The sequence below is a fragment of the Nothoprocta perdicaria genome, unplaced genomic scaffold (assembly GCF_003342845.1).
Source record: "Nothoprocta perdicaria isolate Ctin4 unplaced genomic scaffold, notPer1 scaffold_5, whole genome shotgun sequence".
Lineage (NCBI taxonomy): Eukaryota > Metazoa > Chordata > Aves > Tinamiformes > Tinamidae > Nothoprocta > Nothoprocta perdicaria.
Window position 1 is genome coordinate 8,255,780 of NW_020455754.1, and position 20,482 is coordinate 8,276,261.

The window sequence follows — 20,482 nt, forward strand, 5'->3', positions numbered from 1 at the left end:
GACCCCATGGGAGCCATGCGCTTGCTGTCGGAGCCACCTGCACTGCACGGGGCCTCTTTTCTCTCCACCAAACTGCAGCACCCCCAGCCATGCAGTCTCCATGCTCCGGGGCTGTGCAAACCCCCAGGCCATGCAATATCCCTCTCACCTGCATGGGTCGTGTATCCTTGCAGGGCTGTGCACCCCTTGAACCACACAACATCCCCTTAGGATTGTGCAACATACTCCAGGCCATGCAATCCCCTTTCCCATGCTCATGTATCCCTCCAGGGCTGCACCCCCAGGCCATGCAATAGCTCCCGAGCCTGTGCACTCCAGGCTGTGCAAGACCCAAAGCTGACAACCCCCGATGTGTGCATCCTTGCTGGGCTGTGCAAGCCCCTAGGCCGTGCACTCTGCACCCCGTCCAGGGCTGTGCACCTTCCTCAGCATTGTGCAATTTCCCCCCCGGTTTATGCATCCCTCCAAGGCGGTGCACCCCCCACCCCAGGGCTATGCACCCTCCTCTGGCTCATGCAATCCCCCATGGGGGTCATGCACCCCCCGGGTCTTTGCACCGTCCCCCGGTCCTTGCACTCCCCCCTCCCCAGGTCTTTGCACCCCCTCCAGAGCTGCGCACCCCGCTGGGCTAAGCCCCGCCCCCTCCCCGTCCCGCGCAGCCGCACTCTGCGCCGCGAGGGCTGCCGGGAGCTGTAGTCCCGCGCTGGACGGTGCGCGGGCGCGCCGCGGGGGCTGCCGGGAGCTGTAGTTCGCGGGCGGCGCTCGGCGGGAGGATGGCGGGCGGCTCGGTGCGGGCGGCGCGGCAGCGCCTCGGGCCCGCGCTCTCGCTGGCCGCGCGGCGGCCCGGCAGGTACGTGGGGCGGCGGCGAGGCCGGGAGCGCGAGGGGCTCCCGCCGCCCATCCGGCCTCCCCTCGGCGGGCGGGACGTGGCGCGCGCCGGGGCGAGGCGGATGGCGCCGGGCCGGGCCTGGCCGCGCAGAGGCGGCGGGCGGCTCCGCACGCGGCTTGGCCGCCTCCAGGTGCCCCCCGGCCTCCCGGGGGCCGCGCGGCCCGGGCAGAGCCGGCGCGGGCGGCGGTTCGTCCCTGTGGGACCGGAGCGGGTTGGGGGTGACGCTCCCCCGCCGCCTGGGCGTCCTTCTGTGGAGCAGGCCGCGGGGCAGGCCCGGCCCTTCCCTCCCCTCGTGCTCGGACCTGCGGGTGGCTCACCCCTAGGGAGCCCGTAGTTGCCCGTGGGAGCCCCTGGGCCTCTGGTGGTCGTGGAGCTGGGTCCGTTTTCTCACGTGCCCCCGGGATTTAACCCAGGCAGTGATGTAATGGGACAGCGCGGGAGTGGTGTGAGTGTTTTCCGTGGTCAAGGAAAGAAGGGCAGCTGGTTCTTGTCGTTATTTAGACAAATAGAAATCCCCAATGGCATTTTGGGACCAAGTTGGTTTATAAAAGAGCATTGAAATACATGACGGCTCTTCAGTTATTTGAGTGCAATGAAAGCAGCTGAAAAGACATGAAAAAGACATACTAATTACTCCAAAAGAAGCTATCAAAGCATTTGAATGCAACAAAATAATCCCAGTTGAAGCAAGTGTGTTTGGGACTAGATGTAAAGGTGTGTGTCTGCAATCCTAATTTTTTCACACAATCTGTAATTGCCAAGACAGTTCTAAATATGTAGACATTTTCTGAATAGGGAGCGAGTGTGTAATGGATCTGACTGAATACAACTACTTAATGAAAGCCAAAGCTTACTCCCAGAGTGAAATAAATTGTTATGTGTATATAATGTGTCTGCATTGCTATAGGAGCAGGTTTCTATAGCAGATCAGTCAGCTGTGAGGACCAGACATGGGTGCTGCACGTGTTTCAGAGACTTCTTACTTTAGAGTAACTTTAATCTTTAAAGTCCTTGCCCGTTCCCAGCCCTCGTGCTCTGAGATGCCCTCCCGAAGCAGGTCCCTGTTTGGTACTGGCCCAGTGAATCCACAGTGTTCTCTGACATCCGTCAGTGAGAGAAGCAGAGCTCAGTAAGTGGAGCTAATTAGGCGATGCCCTTGCAGAGCCCTGCTGCTCGGAAACACTAATGCAGGTGGTTCTGTGTATTGCAGCAATTGCCTGGTTTGTCATGTAGATTGGGAGGAGGAGCAGGGAGGGCTTTAGGAGGAGCTGAGATAGGATCTTGTGCTCAGAGAGTGCATGGAAGAGGGAGTTAGGGATTTGGGGGCATCATCCCTGTGCTCTGGAAAGAGAGATGATACTCTGGGTCTGACTACAGACCTCTTTTTTCTTACACTTAAATTCTCATCTTTAAGGACAACTATCTTAAACCATGTGGCTGCAGTCAGATTCCCTCCTGCCTCTGTTTATTTGCCCTTCTCTGACATTAGTTCATACATTTCTTTGAATCACCAGCTCAGTTTATAGTCTGTCCACACCCTCTGGGACTTCCCCATGTCTGTCACTTCAGGGATGTCTCGACTTCCTCCGGTGGGATTTCTGTGTATTTTTAGCATTTGGTATTTTAACAGCTGTTACCAAGACTGTGTTTAGGAGCTACAGCACAATGTGGAGGGCAGACTCCAAATAGTACTTGTCCCTTTTTAGCAGAGTATTTCTTTCATCGTCGAGGAGGGGTAAATTGAGCAGCATTTTCAATTCTGCCTAATTAGTCTTTCTCTAAGCGCTCTTTGGAGTCAGCCTGCGGGTTTTGCTTCTTGTCAGCAACATTTAAAGCAGGCTAGTTTAAACGACACTCGTGAGCTGAGTAGTATTATTATTATTATTATTAATAATAATAATATATGGCGATTTGCTTTGTAACTTGGTTTCACTCGCTGCAAACAGAGTCCATGGGAGCAGCTCTCTGCTTCACGTAGGCAGGGCCCTGTAGCCCCAGCACCGAGTTCATCCATGCCCATCTCCTCCTGCATACTGAAACACTCCCATTTCTGTAGCATAAAGCACTTGCAACGGGAAATGACTCACAAAAACTCTGCTTCTTAGGTGTGAAAGAGTTAACTAATTTCTATAGGTCTCTAAAACTGCAGAGCTGTAACCTGTGAGGTGCCTAGCAGGGCTGCTTTCCCAGCTGTTTCAACTTGTTGCATCTGCAGCATGACTAATATCCATCCCTGCAGCCCTTTTAATGAAATGGGAGATAAAGAAATACAAAGTTAGTAGCTAATTCTTACCATGCACTTCTATTTTTATTTTTATTTTTATTTTTATTTTTATTTTTATTTTTATTTTTATTTTTATTTTTATTTTTATTTTTATTTTTATTTTTATTTTTATTTTTTTATTTTTATTTTTATTTTTATTTTTAACAAAGGAACTTTACAGATCGTTCATTGATTGAGGGTTTTTTGTTTGTTTGTTTTTTGGAAGTCTTGGTGAAGGGAGACCTTCTCTTTCCTCATCTCCGTTTTAATCTCCTTTTTATACCTTTGGAAAAGTACTATGTTAACAAATCAACAAGCCCAAATTTATTTTTAAAAGTTAAACTGCGAGTAACAGCCGCCTGTTTGTTGCTTTGAATTCCAAAATAATGAGCCACTGCTAGTTAGAAGTATTCCCTTTTGCCTTGAAACTAATTCATTTCTGCAATGTTCCTGGCAGCATTAGGGGCCATGATCTGTCTTCTTATCTGCCTTTTACTGAGATACTTTCCACTGCAGCACAGAATCCTTGAGCTTCTTTTATCCTTACAGTTCATGTTGCTGAAATTGTTACTCAGGAGCATGGCCCTTCCCTCAGAAGGTTATAGTGAAATGAAAACACTTATTTCAGGAGTGCAGGAACTCGTGACTGGCATCTGACGTTAGATCAGCTCCTTAGTGTAATCTAGACAACTGTATCATGCTGGCAGGATGACGCTGGTGGAGGTTTATGATTCCCTATGCAACATTTATTAAAGCTTAAGCTATTGTGTGTTGATAATTTCCAGCAAATCTATATTTAGGTAGCATATAAAATGCCTCAGTGATGGGCAGCTTAAAAAATGTTCAGGATGGGATATAGTATCCTGAACAGATCCCTGCAACAGTGATTAAAAAGTAGGGGAGCATTCCTGGAACTTGGCACTGCAGCCATGGGTCCTGTTTTGGAAAACAGATTTTTTTTTCTTTTTTTTCTTGCAAAGATTTGTGTGAGGAGCATCCTGTTTCAGAGCAAAAGTACCCTCTGGTTTGTAGTTGCTGTGCAATGTGTTCAACAGGTGTGGTTTGCCAAGCAGATCATGTTTTAAGCACCTCCTTAATAAATGATTGTGTGCAAATGTGCTGCAGGTGGGAAAAGGAAGTTTGCCATTAGCGTCATGGGACCTCCAGCACCCTTGTATTAAAGAGAAAATGGAGAAACGTTTGGACTGCTTAGGCAGGGAGTGATAAGATACCCTTGACAGTCTTTAGGCAGATGCAAATTACTTAGGCTGGACTTTGGCCAACCAAATAAGTCAGTCTAAAACCAGGTTACAAACCAGAAGAGGAAGAGGCTGGTGTCCCTGAGAAAAGAGGAGCCCTTGCTTTTTCGGCAGATACTAAAGGTTTCTAGGCACTTGGGCAGTGTCCACACACCACAGTCTTAATTATCTGACTCCTTGGTTGTTTTGTAATTTTACTTGCAAGTTCTAGAGTCAGTCTCCTGAGGTGGGAAGCACACCCACCTCATGCTCTCCCAGTACTACTGACAAGTGTGTCTTTTAGCCGAGAAGTCCACTCGATGAAAGTGGCGTTGGAAACAAAGCTGGGATTCAGCACTTGAGGTCTGAGCTTATTTTGTTTTTGCTTTTAGGGCTGCTTTTCCTTGCCAATACGGCTAAAAATAGATGAAGTGTTTAAAACTGCTGAGATATATTAGCGACAGTTTTCAGTTGACACATTCCACCCATTTTTCTCTGCATGGAGTTGTGAAGATTGTGGCAGAAGGCTCCAGAATACATGCAGTAATATCTAAGAAACAGAAAACTTGATCATATACCAGACAATTTCTTCTCTTTTTTGTTTCCATCTGTTTGTCTTTATCTCTCTCTCTATCTTATTTTTTATTAAAACTGTTCTTTATGCAATGGACAAGGAAGCTGGCTACGGTCTAGCAATTGTTATTTTCTGTGCTTTGGTGCTAGTTGGCCATCTTTACAGAAAAGAGCTAAAATTTTACCAGCAATCATCCCTCCCTACCTATTTAAGGAGGTCCTACTGTTAGTGATGAAATTCTTCTTTCTGACCCATTGTTATTTACTTCTTTTTTCTCTTTTTTGTCCCTAGGTTGCATTTCAGGGGTTCCTCATTTGTCTTCAGCACTGCAGCTCAGCAGAGAAGCACAGGAGATGAGTGTGGCCCAGATGATCCCCATGATGAGGCGAAGCATCCCCTTTCTGAGCGTGCCTTGGAGCACAAAGCTATCAAATTGGAAGAGCAAGTCCGTGATTTAACTGTGAGTAGGCTTCTGGAGCCTGTGCTGGCAGCACTGCTGTGTCTGTCGTTCAGTCCTCCTGATATAGGAGACTTGGTCTTTGATCACAGGCCTCTTCTGCAAGTGCTATAACGTGCACCCAGCACCACTGCACTGTGGCACATGAGAGAGGGTGTGAGAGGGTGCACTGGGGAAGAAGGACATTCTGTTTTCTCCAGAAACACCATCTGTCAGAGTTCCTAGCGGCAAAACCCTGGCAGTCTGATCCTGGAAGGCAAAACTTATGCTTGAGATGGTCTGGTCCAATCTTTCACATCACTGTGCAAGGAGAATGGCAGCAGTTTTGTCCTAATTAGTATCACATAGTGTGTCGTCCTGGATCCAGATAGATTGAGAAGAAAAATCAATTGTAGCTGCAGTGGTGTGGTAGAAATGGTGGGAATTATTTTATAGGGACTTTCAAGAACAGATTTAACTAAAGAGCAGATTAAATATCACAGCAATAGACAGTGCTGGAAATAATTGCCCTGGGAGTAATGAGATCCCCTGCACTAAGAGATAAATCAGCTGATTGCAGATCTGTTGCTAAGACTGCCAATTCTCCTGCTAGAGAAAGGAGCATCTCAATAGCTGCAGAGTGAGTCATGCAGAAAGCAGCAGCCTGACAAGGCAGCTCAGCTGAGCTGTGTCCCTTCTGCTTCTGGCCATGGGCTTTTTGGAGGAGTTAGAATAGTGTCGATTAATCAGTAAGGAAGGGATCTTGGGTTGGCCAGTTCTAGGGAGAACCCAGGAGCCCAGCACAATCATCTTACATGAAATAAGTTCTTTTTCTTTAAGTAGTTTCTAAGGGATTGCAAACTTGACAGGACACGAGTTTTCCTTCCTTGTCTGATACCTCCTCTTACGGTTACAGGAGCGATACCGGAAAGCTTTGGCAGATTCCGAGAATGTCCGGAGGAGAACACAGAAATTTGTGGAAGATGCCAAACTCTTTGGTAAGCAAAGAGAGCAAAGCAAAGCTGTGTTCACTGCAGTGGCCTGCCTGAGCATAAAATGCTGATCAGGAGCTTTTCTCTCTGCATTCTCCAGCCCTTGTTCAATGTGAAGTCTAACAGGATGTTTGGCCTGGCCTGGGCTTACTAGCTATTTTTTTCTGTATGTCCATTGATGTCATTTGGGGTTTGTCTCAGTGACTGGGTGACTGTTCTGTCTTTTTTTTTTTTTTTTTTTTTTTTTTGACTCTTTTACTAAAATCGATCCGATGCAGTTGAGTGTAGTTCTGGTGACTTAACTGAAATCAGTTTCTTTGTATACTGGGAATTGGCACTTGGAGAGTATGTTCTGCACTCTCTGCTGTGTTGTCAGGTTGTGATCTCCCTTACAGTGTTAAGAGCCTCCTCTTCTGGTTTTTGTGGGATAGGTCTTGCTTGGGACAAAAGTTTGCAGTTCCAGTATCAAGCGTTCTTTAACATTTCCCTAATAATTTTTTTTGGTATGGATAAAATGAGCTGCATTTGTCACTTTAACGATTGTACTAAATAGATGAAGAGGGAAAAAGCTGGCATTTAATCATTGCACTCTGCCGGCACTATTTCTGAGAATGAGAAACCTTTATTCTCCATAATGCATTAATCTCAGTTTTTGTTAGCTAATTCCAGTAGCTTCAAGTTAGAGCTGCTGTATTTTTTCTTTCTGTTCAACCCACTGTGCTATAAAATAGCTGTTGGGGTCATCCTAGATGACCTGCCCTGCTGGTTTGTTTTTCTGATCTGCTTGGCTTTTTTGTTTTATATGCAGTATGCTTTAGATTTGAAGAAAAATGAGATTCTTTATTAGAAGTTGCTTGTGGGGTGAAACAGGAGGCTCTGTGGAGTATTAAAACACTGGAGTTTCTGGCTGCTGCTGTGTAACTTTGCTCACGCTTTTTTCCTTCTAGGTATGTTTAGAATTGTATATGTAAGTGTAGACAGCAGCAAGTTACTGTTTCTCTTTCCTCCTTATGTGTTTTTTTTTCCCATAAGTTAGGCAAGCTGTCTGTGTAATTCAGAGGGGTTGTTTTTCTGGAAATGACTGCACTGTGTAAAATGCTGCATTTGGAAATGTGAGCAGCCTGAATCCAAAATATTAGACTTTGTTTTCTAATGAAAAAGACTGAGAATAACCAGCCCAGGGACTGCTTTGTCCAGTCTTTCCACAGCAGTTTTAACTTGTGAATACATTTGTGGATCTATTTTCAAATGGTCTCACGTTGTTTTTGATGCTCGCCCCATATTTTTTGTTTTCTGTGTCCATGAACGTTAATGCGAGTTGTTTGACAAAATATTTATCCCTTTATGAGAGGTTGTTCGAAGTTATAGTCGCAACAGCTTTTTAAAGTGAAATACTAATAATTTTACTCCGTTTTGTGAGTTTTCGGGTAGTCTGTATCATTTCTGTTCTTTATAGATGTGCCTCTCTTGCATATACTTTGGTGGATGGAGTCTCTAGGACGTTACACATAAAAGGTAAAGCTTTGGCTATAGGAGACATAAGCACCACCCACTCCTACTGAAGCTCATTAACAGCTTTCAGGATGTTTTCAAACTTCTGTGGCTTTGTGCTTGCCATGGGTACTGCAGCTCCGTGTGTTTTGTAGTTAAGCTAACCTTTATTCATTGCTGCTTTGTGCCTGTAGGGATCCAGAGTTTCTGCAGGGACCTCGTGGAGGTGGCAGATATCTTGGAGAAGACTGCCGAGAGCGCCGCAGGAGAAGCAGAGCCCAGTAATCCCAACCCAACCTTAAAGAAAATCTACGAAGGCCTCTCTGTGATCGAGGCCAAGCTGCAAAGCGTGTTTGCCAAGCACGGCCTCCAGAAGATGAACCCCGTTGGTGGCAAATACGATCCCTACGACCACGAGATCGTCTGCCACGTGCCAGCCGAGGGCATGCAGCCGGGCACGATAGCGCTGGTGACTCAGGATGGCTACAAACTCCACGGGCGCACTATCAGACACGCACTCGTCGGGGTGGCAGTGGAGTCACAGGAGTGACCCCCACCCATCGGCCCGGGGGACCCTAATGAGCCGAGGAGCCCTTGGCCCTCGGTGACAACTGCAGCTGCATGTCTTTATTTATTAACCTAGATTTCTATGTTGTATGTTGGCTTCTTTACAATGTGTGCAGTTATTTTGCCATTAATTCGAAGGTACTTGTATATTTAATGTTCTTTTTTTGGAGTATGTGGAGTAGTAGAAGTCCGGCTTTTTCTACCATAAACAGTGGCACTGTAGTCCCCTACTCTGTTGCTGCTTTCAAGTCTCCATTAAAAATTTATGGGGAAGCAGAGGGAATGTGAGAGAGAGAAATTATCGGAGAGCTAGGGAATCTTGTCTCCTAATTCTGTCTGAGACAGACTCCTCCTGTGGCCTTTAGGCAGGCAACTTCTCTGCCTCAGTTTCCCTGTCTGTATTAAGGGGCTATACTAATACTTACCGACCTACCTCACAGGGATGTGGTGAGGCTTTTTCTTTGCAAGGCACTCGGGCGAGGAAAAGCTCCAAGTGCTAAGTATCATGAGGCTGGTTGTGGTGTCTTCCCTTGTCCCCAGATCCCTCAGGTGGGGATGGAGATGATCACTTGAAATGGCCGGTAGAGCCACGTTTTTCTTCTTGCTTTTCAGGAAAACAGTCCTGAATTAATGACATCTGTTTTGTACAGCAGATGAATATGGATGAGGTTTTAAAGAGAATTCAGTTGTCATGGTCATGTCGAAGTTTAATGTGTTCATCTTTGTTCTCTGGGTAGAATTTCAGCTTACCTCCCTCTTTTTGAGGGGAAGAATAGGGAGTGGTCCTTGATGGGACATCTAAAACCATTCTCAAATCTCTCCAACAAAAAATAGTAGATTTTGGAGGACAGCTGTATCTCTTCCTTGGTTGATATTTGTGCAGCCTCCAGGTATGATAAACTGTATAGTCTTTAATGCTGCTGGCAGGATGGAGATATGCCCTTAATTAAGAAATCTAGCTTTATTTTCTCAAGCTCTCCAGTTACAGTCCTCAAATAACACTAGCTTCCAGTTCACATTCAGATTCTACTTTTGTCTCGTCGTGGTAAATACTTTTTTTTCCTTTGAACAAAGGAAGGAAAGAAATCCTTTCTACTGCAAGTCTCAAGTGTCCTTGAACCAATTTTAGCAACAGTGACAAGAAAGCAAAGAGAAACAGAAGGCTGTGAAAGTGAACGCTGACCTGAAGCCATCTCCCTGGTTAGAGACGTGCTGTTGTCGCAGGCTGGCATGTGCATTTCGCAGTGGTTCTCTTGCCTGGGAGTCTGTTTCTCTAAAAAGAAAGGATTCAGACCTCAGACTGAAGTCAGAATTTAACCCTTTGGAGAGTAATGAGCAGCACAGCGACAGAAGAATTATTCAAGGCTATGTCTGCATTACACAAAATCAAGGCCAAGTAATGGTTGGGTTTTCAGGTTGCTTTTTCCTGATTCATTCATTCTTGCCTCTTCACTTCCTAGAGCTGAATCTGTAGCCCGATAACTATTTGTGATTTGCTTTTAAAACCTCTTTCTTTATGGTGGCCGCCATCAGTGGTTTGGAAAGAAGCTTATTCTTCACCCGTTCCTTTACAGGTTTCAGTAGCATAACGATGGACTTGCAGCAGCCTTCAGCTATCAGCTATGAACAGTCTGTCATATGGAGAGATGTTGTAGAACGTATGCAGCCTATTGATTGTCATTCCAGAATTTTGAGAGAAAGAAGACGGACATTTCTCTTCTCTTTTGCTGAACGCAAGCTGCTTTAGTGGCAATTGTACGTGGAGGACGTGGAGCGGCTCGCGTTCTGGTGATGCTTTTTTGAAGCGTAGTTTGTGCCTCGGAGTGGTTGGGTTTTCAGGCAGGTACCTGAAACTTCAACCCTGGAACAGCGCTTCATGGCAGCGTTAGATCACTTTGAGTAAGTCTCCAGTTCAGTGCTCTTGTTTATCACATTTTTGGAAATCTTAGAGAAATACTGGACTTCCCGTTCTTTTCTTTTCTTTTTTGAGTGGTCCTGCATGGTGACTGGGTAGGCAGGTGATGTCCGCTCAGGAGAGAATAGGTACGATATGAAAAGTGGCAGTAAAACTGTGCCCTGCTGCTTCATGACCCTGCAGCCTTTTCTGAGGAACCTGCATCTTGGGCTGGAAAGAGCAATTTCCATCCTTTATGCCATTTCCATCCCTGATGTCGCAGCTGAGCCTTTCTGAGGATGTAAGCGGAGGGCTGGTAATGGAAGCTAACTTGTAATGTAAACCTTTATATCTAAGGAACTGAGCAGAAATAGTCATTTCCTGTAACAAGTGGTTTTCAATTAGAAAAAGATTGCAACTTACCCAAGCTAGAGCTGAAGCAGCGTGCAGCCAGCGGGATCAGATCAGATCCAGAGCCTCTCCGACTGACCCATTTCAGTCACTGTACTAGTAAAGTGAAGTACATGTACTCAGTCCACCTTGGGGCTCTTCACCATCACCCCAACTAGTAATGACCCGCTTTTTGTCTTAAGGACATACCCTAAAATGCACTTAGAAACTCCTTCCATCTGTAATGAGAGGTTATTGACGTAGGGTCTGTGTCCGGGATCCTCGTTCCTTGAGGCCCCGTTGTGTGGCTAGAACAGAAACGGAAGGGATCAGGTTCCTTCTTTGCCCTCCCACCAGTCCTGTTTAATTCTGGACAACTTATTTTCCCTCTTTATGCCCCAACTTTGTAACTCTCTGAAACTTCTAGCAGGCTTAACAGGCTTTTCTGATGGCTGCTGTAAGATTACCCATTACCTAAAGACACTTATACAGAAAATACCAAAGAGATAAGTGGTGTTGCTGCTGTTTGTCCTAGCTTTCTGCTTCCTTTGAATTGTGAAAATGAGCACGCTAAACCTGGATTCCATCAGAGAATTTAGGCTTCCAGATTTGATCCTCAAGCACACTTAATGATTTTTTTTAATAGATAGGATTGTCTAAGGATGGATTTAATTTCTCCTTTCTAGATACCAGTTCCCTCGTTGTCTTCCATGTTTGTGTAGAGCCTACACAATGGGACAGGTTCCTTGTGGCGCTCTCCAGAATTCCACCAGAGAGGAATCTGGCCCAGGAGCTCTTTCTGTCTCCAGCCACTTTATCCAATGACTATTAAAGCACAGGAATGTGCTAGAAGGGACAGAACAGCAGGAGAGAGGAACATCAGCGAACGCGTGAGTTGTTTCCACTCTGTTAGGCCAGCCACGAGCCGAAGAGCTTGAGCTGGGAACACAGGCAACTTGATATCAAACACATGCAGTGATGTATAGAGATATAGAGATACATACGTGGCTGCTCTTGGAAGTCAGGCTGTACCCAGGCATTTGCCTTGGTTGTGACCCTGCCACGTCTTATCAGTGCCACAGAATTTGAGTTAAGCTCCTGGATGGGTCTTCGTGGCACCGTCCCATGCGTGGCAGTGCCTCGACTCTGACCACGAGCAGTACAGAATGTGAATGTCACTTTGTGGACCTTAAATTCAGTGCTTCAGCAGCAGAGCTTCTGTTGAAACAGCTGTGATAAATCAATGGCTATTAGCAGTACTTTAATTTTTTAAAAAATATATTTAAGTTTTGTTGTGAATATTGTAGTATTTTTTATTTTAAGATGCAAAATGTTTTGATATTTCTCACAAAGTCAAATGAACAAAGCGTTGCTAATCTCCAAAAATTGAAGTCCACCTAAGTGGTGGGGAACTTGTATATATATTGTATGTTTTTGTGTTTCTATGCTCTTATTTACCCAAAGGTTCTGGCTGGATGAAAAAGGAGGACTGAAGCGTGAGAGTGGTGCACGTTTCTGACAACAACATTTGAGTTAATGTTGGAATGGGCTGATTTCTTTTAGATGTCCAGATACTGTCCATTTGCTAATAATAAAAAAATGCAGTTATTTCTTTATTTTCTCTTTTTTCCTGTGCTCCAGACTGCTGCTCATTCTGACACGGGAAAGGTGCAGAAGCCTTGTGGATCATCTTTCCTTCCATAGGTTTCCCAGCGGGACGGGGCTTCCCTGGTGCTTCCTTGCCTGCATTCGTTTCAGTTCCTAACAAGTCCACTCACTTGCCTGGATGTTTCATTGTGCAGAGCTCTCCTGAGACCTGAAATATTTGATATTTTAGCTTATTTTTACCAGTTAGCACTCTCACAGTTTTGGTGCCTTCCCCTTTTTGTGGCAGGTAAGTTTTAGCAGCCGTGCTCTGGCCGCTTGTTTCGGCCAGCACAATGCACGGTGCGCATTAACGCTTGTGGTGTCCAAGGGTGGGTTGGGATTTCATGAGTTTGTTGGTGCTCTGTAGGTCTGTGTTTGCCACAGAGCTGCTTGTTTCTCCCTTTGCTCGTTCCTCGAGTCCTTTGCACAGCAGGGCAATAGCCCGGCCTCATGCCTGATGCTGTTCTTTTCCTCAGTGTCCCAGTGCCTTCTCTTTACTGCAGACCTTTGCAGTTTGTTTATAAATAGCCTTTTTTGGGAAAGATTTCTCTGTTAGAGATATCTGTTCCTTGGAAGATCTATCAACCTCCCAAGCAGAGCCAGAGCGCTCCCCTTGTGATCCCGGAGGCTGCTTCCCATATATGGGATTTTTTGCCTTCTCCGCGAAGGCAGCAGCGGTTGCTCTGATGTACGTGTGCCCAAACCTGCCCACACCAGGACATGCTGCGACGGCGCCGGGAAGATCTGGTTCCTCAGGTTTGCTCTCTAGCAATAGCAAGAAGTGGAGGCCTCCAAAGCGGAGCAGCCTGCGCCTAGAGGGAAGCGCGAGGGCTCGGGCGCAAGGGCTGCCGCGTGCCCTCGGGGCGCCGCGGCGGGAACGTGTCTGCAAGGGGAGCTCCGTGGACGGCTGCGAGGGACGGCAGCCCCAGCCCTGCTCGTCCAGACCCCCGTGCTTTGCTCCTGGGGGAACAGGCTGGTTCCTCCTCGCCCACGGCCGCGGTGGAAACAGGGCAGTTAAATAACAGCCTGTCAAAGGCGGAGGCGGCTGCCGAGACGCTTGTGCTCTCTTTTCTAAGCAGCTTTGGGATATAAAGGTCTCCCAAACTTGTGGCTGATGCTGCCCAGTGTTAAGGATGAGGCGAGCAGTCACTTTTGACTCTTGCCCCTGTGTCTGTGCCTGTTTCTGGGTTACCTTTGTGCTCATACATGAGCCCTTGCAGGGATGGGGTTGGGAAGCAGCTCCCGCCTCGGGGAAGGGAGCGGGACGAGGCCTGTGCTCTGTGTTAGAGCCAAGGCTTCTGTAACAGTTGAACCCAAGCTCAGGTTCAGTCCTTGGTAGGAAGCCAGGTGGCTAAAGGGAGAGACCCGCAGTGTCCAACCGGCCCAGCTTGTTGGTGGCATGGAGTGTAAGATGAGGGTGTCCCATGTATGGATAGGTGCCCTGGGGTGCTTTGTGCTCAGGCCTGAGCTCTGGGGCTGCAGATCCCATGGGATGAGCCGAGAGGCAGTGGTTGCGACGCCTGCACCGATGGGCAGCTCCTGTGCTGGGACGCAGGCTGCGCTGTGCAGCTGCGCACGTAGCACAGCCCGGCTGCTGGGGGCCCCGAGCCCCGCGGCCGTTCACGGGGACACCCTCGGGCGAGCCCCGCTTTTGTGGTGCGGCCGCCGTCCGCGCGGGGCGGCCTGCAGCGTTCCCGGGAGCGCGGGCGCGTTCGTGCAGGGCCCCCCTGCTCGAGGGAACGGGGCGGCCCCGCCGGCCCGCGCTGCCCCGCGCGCCTTCCTCCTCCTCCTCCTCCTCCTCCTTGCCCTCCCGCATCTCCCCGCGCGCGGGAGGGTCCCCGCGGCTCCCGCAGCGCCGTCCCCGCCGGGGGCCGAGCCTGCGCTAAGGGGCGGCGCTGCCCGGGCCGGGGCGGCGCTGCCGGCCGCGCTCGCCGCTCCGCTCCGCGCCATGGCCCCGCTGCCGCCGCCGCTGCTGCTACCGGCCCTCGCCGCCCTCCTGGCCGGGGCCGCCGCCGCCGCCCGCGCCCCGCCGCGCAGCATCGGTACGAGCGCGGGGGGGCGGCTCTGCAGCGGGCGGGGATGCGCGTGGCCGCCCTGGCCTCCTCCTCCCCATCCTCCTCTTCCTCCCCATCCTCCTCTTCCTCCCCGCGGGGGCTGGGGCGGGCGGAGAGGGGGGCGCCGGCGCCTGTGCGCCCGTCGGGGCTCACGGGCCGCTCTGCCCGCTCTGCCCGCAGCCGTGGTGGGCGCCGGCGTGGGCGGCTCGGCCGTCGCCTACTTCCTGCAGCAGCACTTCGGGCCGCAGGTGCAGCTCGACGTGTTCGAGAAGGGCCACGTCGGGGGCCGCCTCGCCACCGTCACCGTCAACAAGCAGCAGTATGAGAGCGGCGGCGCCTCCATCCACTCGCTCAATCTGCACATGCAGGACTTCGTCAAGGTCCTGGGTGAGTGCACGGCGCCCACGGGCCGCCCCGGGCTCCTGCCCGCTCGCCCGGCCTTGGCCCCTCTGACCCCAAAGCCTTTTGGACCAGGGAGGCTGCGAGGGCTGCTTCCAGGTTGCCCCTGCTTGGCCAGCCTGTGCTCCCCGACTGCTTTGTCTGCCTCGTGCGTAGCAGAGCATCGGGAGTGAGGGGGCCTGGAAGCCCCTGGTGCGAATGTGGGGGGAGTCCCCAGGGCTCCATTCCCAGGGGGATGAGTGTGTGTTGGGGGGGCTTCCTGACCTACAGCAGAGTGACTCCATGTGATGCCTCGGTCAATGGGCACCATCCAGGGCGCCTGGAGAGCTCCAGGGTTTCACGCTGAGCAAATTCCTGGTGTTGGAGGTGTTTGTACCTCGCCTGCTCCTCAGCTTGTTGAGGAGCAAAGAGCTCCCATGTAAGAGCAGGCTCTTTCCTCTCCCCAACCCGCCCCGTCCCCAGCACAGAGCTATTTGGCACCAGCTTTTCCCAGCGATATTTGACACTAGCTGGTTCCCAGCTTTTCCCATCCCTCCAGCGCCGCGCAGAGCTCAGCCGCCCAAGGCGGCCTCCTGGTCCTCCTCCCCACAGGCCTCAAGCACCGGCGCGAGGTGGCCGGCAAGAGTGCCATCTTCAGCGGGGAGCACTTTGTCCTCGAGGAGACGGACTGGTACCTGCTGAACCTCTTCCGCCTCTGGTGGCACTACGGCATCAGCTTCCTGCGCCTGCAGATGTGGGTGGAGGAGGTGATGGAGAAGTTCATGAGGTAGGAGAAGTTCACAAGGCAGGGGACCCCGCTCGCACTGGCACGTTGCACGGAGGGGACAGAGGTGTCCTGTGCTTTTGTCGCCTCCAGGATCTACAAGTACCAGGCGTACGGCTATGCCTTCTCCAGCCTCGAGGAGCTCCTGCGCTCGCTGGGCGGTGAGGCCTTCGTCAACATGACGCGGCGCTCGGTGGCCGAGTCCCTGCTGGAGGTGGGCGTCACGCAGCGCTTCGTGGACGACGTCATCGCGGCCGTCCTGCGCTCCAGCTGCGGCCAGTCGGTGCTGGTGCCCGCCTTCGCAGGTGACGCCTTCCACCTTCCCCCCCCGCAACTTTGCTTCCCAAGGGGCCTCGGATGTTTTGCCCAGGAGCCTTCAGCACCGTCTTCTTCCTCTCCGCAGGAGCCATGTCGCTGGCGGGGGCCCAGGGCAGCACGTGGGCAGTGGAAGGAGGCAACAAGCTGGTGTGCTCGGGGCTGCTGAAGTTGACCAAAGCCAACGTGATCCCTGCCAGGGTGACGGGCGTCTCTCTGCACAGCTCCGGTGAGGCTTGGCCTGCAGGGTTGTGACCTGGGCAGCCCCGTGCAGGGTGTCACCTGGGCCTGGGGGGGCAGGCGGTGGTGGGAATTCCTGTGGGAATGCTGGGATGAAGAGGATGCTTTCAAAGGAAACTGCTGTCCTGGTCTCAGCAGAGCTCTCAGACAGGGTGTCGCACTCTCTCCGTTGCCCTAAAGCATCAGCAACTTAGCCATGGCCCTCACGTGCTGTGGTTCAACACTGGAATATACTGGGAAACCAGGAGATGGAGGCTGTGCTAGCAAAGGCTGGAGGTTGGGAGGCCAAGGCCGTATAGCTGGGGGCTTGGGGCTGCTCCTCACTGACCCACCTTCCCTTTTCAGAAGGGAGAGCCCTGTACCAGGTGCACTACGAGGACGGCGAGGGCCAGGGCTCGGGTTTCTATGACATGGTGGTACTGACGGCCCCCCTGCACCCCAGCAAGAGCAACTTCACCTTCCAGAACTTCGAGCCGCCCATCGCTGACCTCCCCGGCGCCTTCCAGCCCTCCGTCACCTCCGTGGTGCACGGCTACCTCAACTCGTCCTACTTCGGCTTCCCCGACCCCAAGCTCTTCCCCTTCGCCAGCATCCTCACCACCGACACCCCCAACCTCTTCTTCAATGCCATGGACAACATCTGTCCCGTCAACATCTCCTCGGCCTTCCGCCGCAAGCAGCCGCAGGAGGCTGCGGTGTGGCGGGTCCTGTCCCCACAACCGCTGGACAAGCAGCAGCTGAAGACCCTGTTCCGCTCCTACTACTCGGTGCAGGTGACCGAGTGGCAGGCGCGTCCCCACTACGACGTGGCCAAGTCCCTGCCGCCCATCGTGCTCCACGAGAACCTCTTCTACCTCAGCAGCGTGGAGTGGGTGGCCAGCTCCATGGAGATGGTGGCCGTGGCAGCCAAGAACGTGGCCCTCCTGGCTTACAACCGCTGGTATCAGGACCTGGAGAAAATCGACCAGAAGGACTTGATGCACAAGGTGAAGACTGAACTGTGATGCTCGGGGAAGGAGGTGGGCCAGGAGCTTCTGCGTGTAGTAGCCTTGGGGAGTATTTATTGCCTTGGGGACGCCACGGGGGCTGGGCTGGGGGAAGGGGCCGCGGGAGGGGGACGGGCCGTGTCCAGGTGACTTGGACGCGCTTTGCCTTCAGGAATACAGTCCCTGTATCGCCCTGTGCGAGTCTGATGCCTCTGCTCTTGTCTCACACGTGTTCCCCGCGCTGGCCTGGGCTGGAGGGAGTCAGTGCCTCTTTCCCTGGTCCTGTGATCATCCCTGCATGGGGGAGCGCGGGAGGCTTTTAAGGACAGGGTTGCCTGGTGGCAGCAGCAGATGGTGCCGGCCCCGGGGAGGAGCGGAGGCCTCTGGCACCCAGGGAGCCCAGCGCTGCGCTCCGTTTCGGCCGAGCAGCAGATGGTCACCACGAGGACGGCTGAAGCACCCACCTCCTGGCGCCCTGGGGTGCCGGGCACAGCTCACACGGGGGCCAGCGATGCGTTTTATTGAGGAACTCAAAAGCTGCCCCAAGGGCATCAGCTCCCCCTGCTCTCCCCGGGCCCCGTCCATCTGCCAGGCGCTAGGACGCAGTTTTGCTCCTGCCCTTCCCAGAGCAGCTGCCAAGCCGGGAACCCGGCCTGGTCCGAGGAGCTAGTGAGAGGGCCCCTGTCTCCAGCACCTCTGGGCTTGTGCACCACCCTCGGGTGCCACAGGTAGCTTTTAGGTGCACACCATGGTGTGCTCCCCCTTTTCCTTGCGCTGCCTGGTTCAGCAGGAGGAGCTCGTGCAGGGCCGTGGAGGAATGGGGAGAACTGCGCCCTGGACACTTTGGGTCCTGTTGCACCAGTAGAGCCAGTGAAAGCAAACGGGCACTTGGGAGAGGCAGGAGACCGGCTCCTGCCCTCTCTGCTCCTCCCGGCTGCGTGTCCACGCTGGGGCTGGGGGGCCTGGGGCTCGGCGTCGCTGCATAGCTGGGTCGCTTGGAGGGGCTGCCCCCGCGCTGGGTGTCCCCAAGGAGGCTGGTGGAGGCAGCAGGGGGCTCGGGGAGCTCGCGGGCCGAGGCAGCTGCAGCCTCCTTGCTGAGCCGCTCTCCTCGCCCTCTCCCGGAGAACTGGGCAGACTGGGCAATCAAGAGCAAGCTGGCTGGTATCCCATGGGTGCCTGCAGGCTGCAAGGGCTGAGGGCTGCAGGCTCTGCAACCTCAGAAGATGCAGGTGCAGCCCACGGCAATGGTCTCCATGACTGTCTGATACTTCTTCGGACACTTCTTCTTCGTGGACCGCTTCTGTCCCGTGTCTCCCGACCCCTGGCAGAGCAGCCGGCGCACGGGCAGCCGGCTGTAGATGGGAATGCTGGCCATGGTGCGGTCCTCCTGCATGGTGAAGGGGTTGATGCAGCCGGTGCAGAGGCATCGGGCCTCGGGGATGTCCGCTGGGATCCGCGTGGCATCGTGGTTTATGCTGCAGGGGAGGAAAAGCAACGTGAGGCTGGAGGTACCGTGAGCCTGGCAGGGGAAGTTCAGGCAGTGGGACGAGCGGGACGGAGCCGCCACAGGGTGAAGGTCCACAGAGGTCCATCGGACCTCTGTGGACCTTCACCCTGTGGCGGCTCCGTCCCGCTCGTCCCACTGCCCAAGCCGTTGTGGCCCCACGGTGCTGGAGCTGTGGCCACTGCAGTGCTCTGCTGGTGGCCAGCGCTGTCCACGCTCACCTGTAGGCCCAGGGCGACAAGCTCCTCCGGTTGGACCTCCAGAGCCGCAGGTTGACCTGGCACTTGGTGTCGCCTGGCTCGGAGCTGTTCTTCAGCTGGCGCACCATGTCCTGGATGCTCTGCTCGTAGTCCTCCATGGTGGTGTAGGGGTCATCGGGGGCCCAGGCCAGGGCGAGGGACCGTCCCGGCCCCCGTCTCCTTCCCCGCGCTCCCCTGCTTTGGTCCTTGGCTTCTGGGACCAGGACCATGGCGAAGGTGAAGATGCAGAAGAGAAGCTGAGGAGGAAGGAGGGCGGTCGGTGACTGCCCAGCCCTGGAGAGCCAAGGGGCTCCCTTGTGGCACGGGCGCCTCTCCCCCCTCAAATGGGCCAATGGGTCATGGTGGGACACGGCGGCTTCGGGCAGCAAATGCAGATTCCTGAAGGAGCAGGGACCCACAGAAGCAGCTCAGGGCGAGGTCTGGGGGCTGGCGGGCACAGCATTGCTGCGGATCTGTGCCCCAAACCCCAGGCTGCGTGTGGCCCCTGCCAGAGGTCTCTGCTTCCCGTTTAATAACCCCAAGTGCCCTCCCGTGCTCCCCGTGGGCTTCGCCGCTGGTTCCCTTCCAGGTCCCAGCCCGGAGGTGGCTGCGCGGGACAGGTACCCATTCAGCACAGGCTCTACCTGGGGAGCTGCTGGCTTGGACGGCGCTTTGGAGATGAGACCGTCAAGAATGAGACCTTTATCCGAAGCCTCCTCTCCCTCCCTCCCTGTGTGCTCCAAGGCCGGAGAGAGAGAAAGAAAGATGCTTTTTCCTTCCCTTCTCCCTCCAGCCTTGCAGGGCCGAGCTGCCGTGTGCTGGCACCCGGCAGGCTGCCCAGCAGCGAACAAAGTTGCTTTCTGTAGCTCTGCTCCCTGCTATTCGTGTCGCTGCAGCTGGCCCGAGGCAGCCCCTGTGCCGCTCCTGCCGCGGTGACGGGGAGCAGGGATCTAAAAAGCCCAGGCGGATTTTTCCCTCCGGTGCTGGACTCTCCCATCTCCCCATCTCCGCTTTGCTCTGCAAGCCTATTTTATCCTGGCTGTGCCAAACTCAGGAGCAATCGGTCCTGCAGCCCAAAACGTATGGCTCCAAAGCAAACAAACCCGGGTGCACACCCGATGCACAGGCGTGCAAATAATTAGAATGGGCGTGCAAATAATTAGAATGGAGGAGGCAAGTGAGCAAGGGCAGCCGTCACCTACCAGGTTTGGAGGTGGCTCCATCGTGGAGCAGCGGGCGCCGTCGCTGCTGCTGTGTCAGGAAGCCGGAGCCGGGAAGCGCCCGCCTGGAGGTGTGTCCGGCACGCGGGGCGTCCCCAGGTGCCAGGGAGCCTCCGAGCTGCCAGGGATGCTGAGCAGCGCGCGCTGGGACTCGGCTTCCTCCTCCTCTTCCTCCTCAGGTGCTGGCCGGGCGCCTGGTCCGTCACTGAGCAGGCAGATGGGAGAAGGGTCTGGGTGAACGAATGGGATTTGGGGGCTCTGGGGCTGCTGCTGATGCCAGGGCAGCTCCCAGCTCCCAGTGTGGAGGAGCGGGAGGTCTGTGGGCACACTGGGTGCTGTGTCCTGTGTCACCCATGGTGGTGTGAGTGTAACCGACCCTTC

General features: G+C 52.9%; 3 protein-coding genes across 3 annotated transcripts; 2 read left to right on the plus strand and 1 right to left on the minus strand.

Moving 5' to 3' along the window:
• The first annotated feature begins 4,889 nt into the window (after positions 1 to 4,889).
• GRPEL2 (GrpE like 2, mitochondrial) lies at positions 4,890 to 11,990 on the plus strand. Its single transcript, XM_026047475.1, has 4 exons — positions 4,890 to 4,933; positions 5,256 to 5,424; positions 6,317 to 6,398; positions 8,078 to 11,990. Exons 1-4 carry the CDS (start codon positions 4,929 to 4,931, stop codon positions 8,431 to 8,433), a joined length of 612 nt encoding a protein of 203 aa, XP_025903260.1. The 5' UTR covers positions 4,890 to 4,928; the 3' UTR covers positions 8,434 to 11,990.
• A 2,339-nt stretch (positions 11,991 to 14,329) lies between these two features.
• On the plus strand, positions 14,330 to 17,336 carry PCYOX1L (prenylcysteine oxidase 1 like). Its single transcript, XM_026047474.1, has 6 exons — positions 14,330 to 14,423; positions 14,616 to 14,822; positions 15,426 to 15,600; positions 15,691 to 15,902; positions 16,001 to 16,141; positions 16,498 to 17,336. Exons 1-6 carry the CDS (start codon positions 14,330 to 14,332, stop codon positions 17,154 to 17,156), a joined length of 1,488 nt encoding a protein of 495 aa, XP_025903259.1. The 3' UTR covers positions 17,157 to 17,336.
• A 1,018-nt stretch (positions 17,337 to 18,354) lies between these two features.
• IL17B (interleukin 17B) lies at positions 18,355 to 20,103 on the minus strand. Its single transcript, XM_026047684.1, has 3 exons — positions 20,084 to 20,103; positions 18,864 to 19,138; positions 18,355 to 18,613 (listed from the first exon to the last, which is right to left on the minus strand). The coding sequence occupies exons 2-3, from the start codon at positions 19,109 to 19,111 to the stop codon at positions 18,355 to 18,357; spliced, it is 507 nt and encodes a 168-aa protein (XP_025903469.1). The 5' UTR covers positions 19,112 to 19,138; positions 20,084 to 20,103.
• Between the last annotated feature and the right edge of the window lie 379 nt (positions 20,104 to 20,482).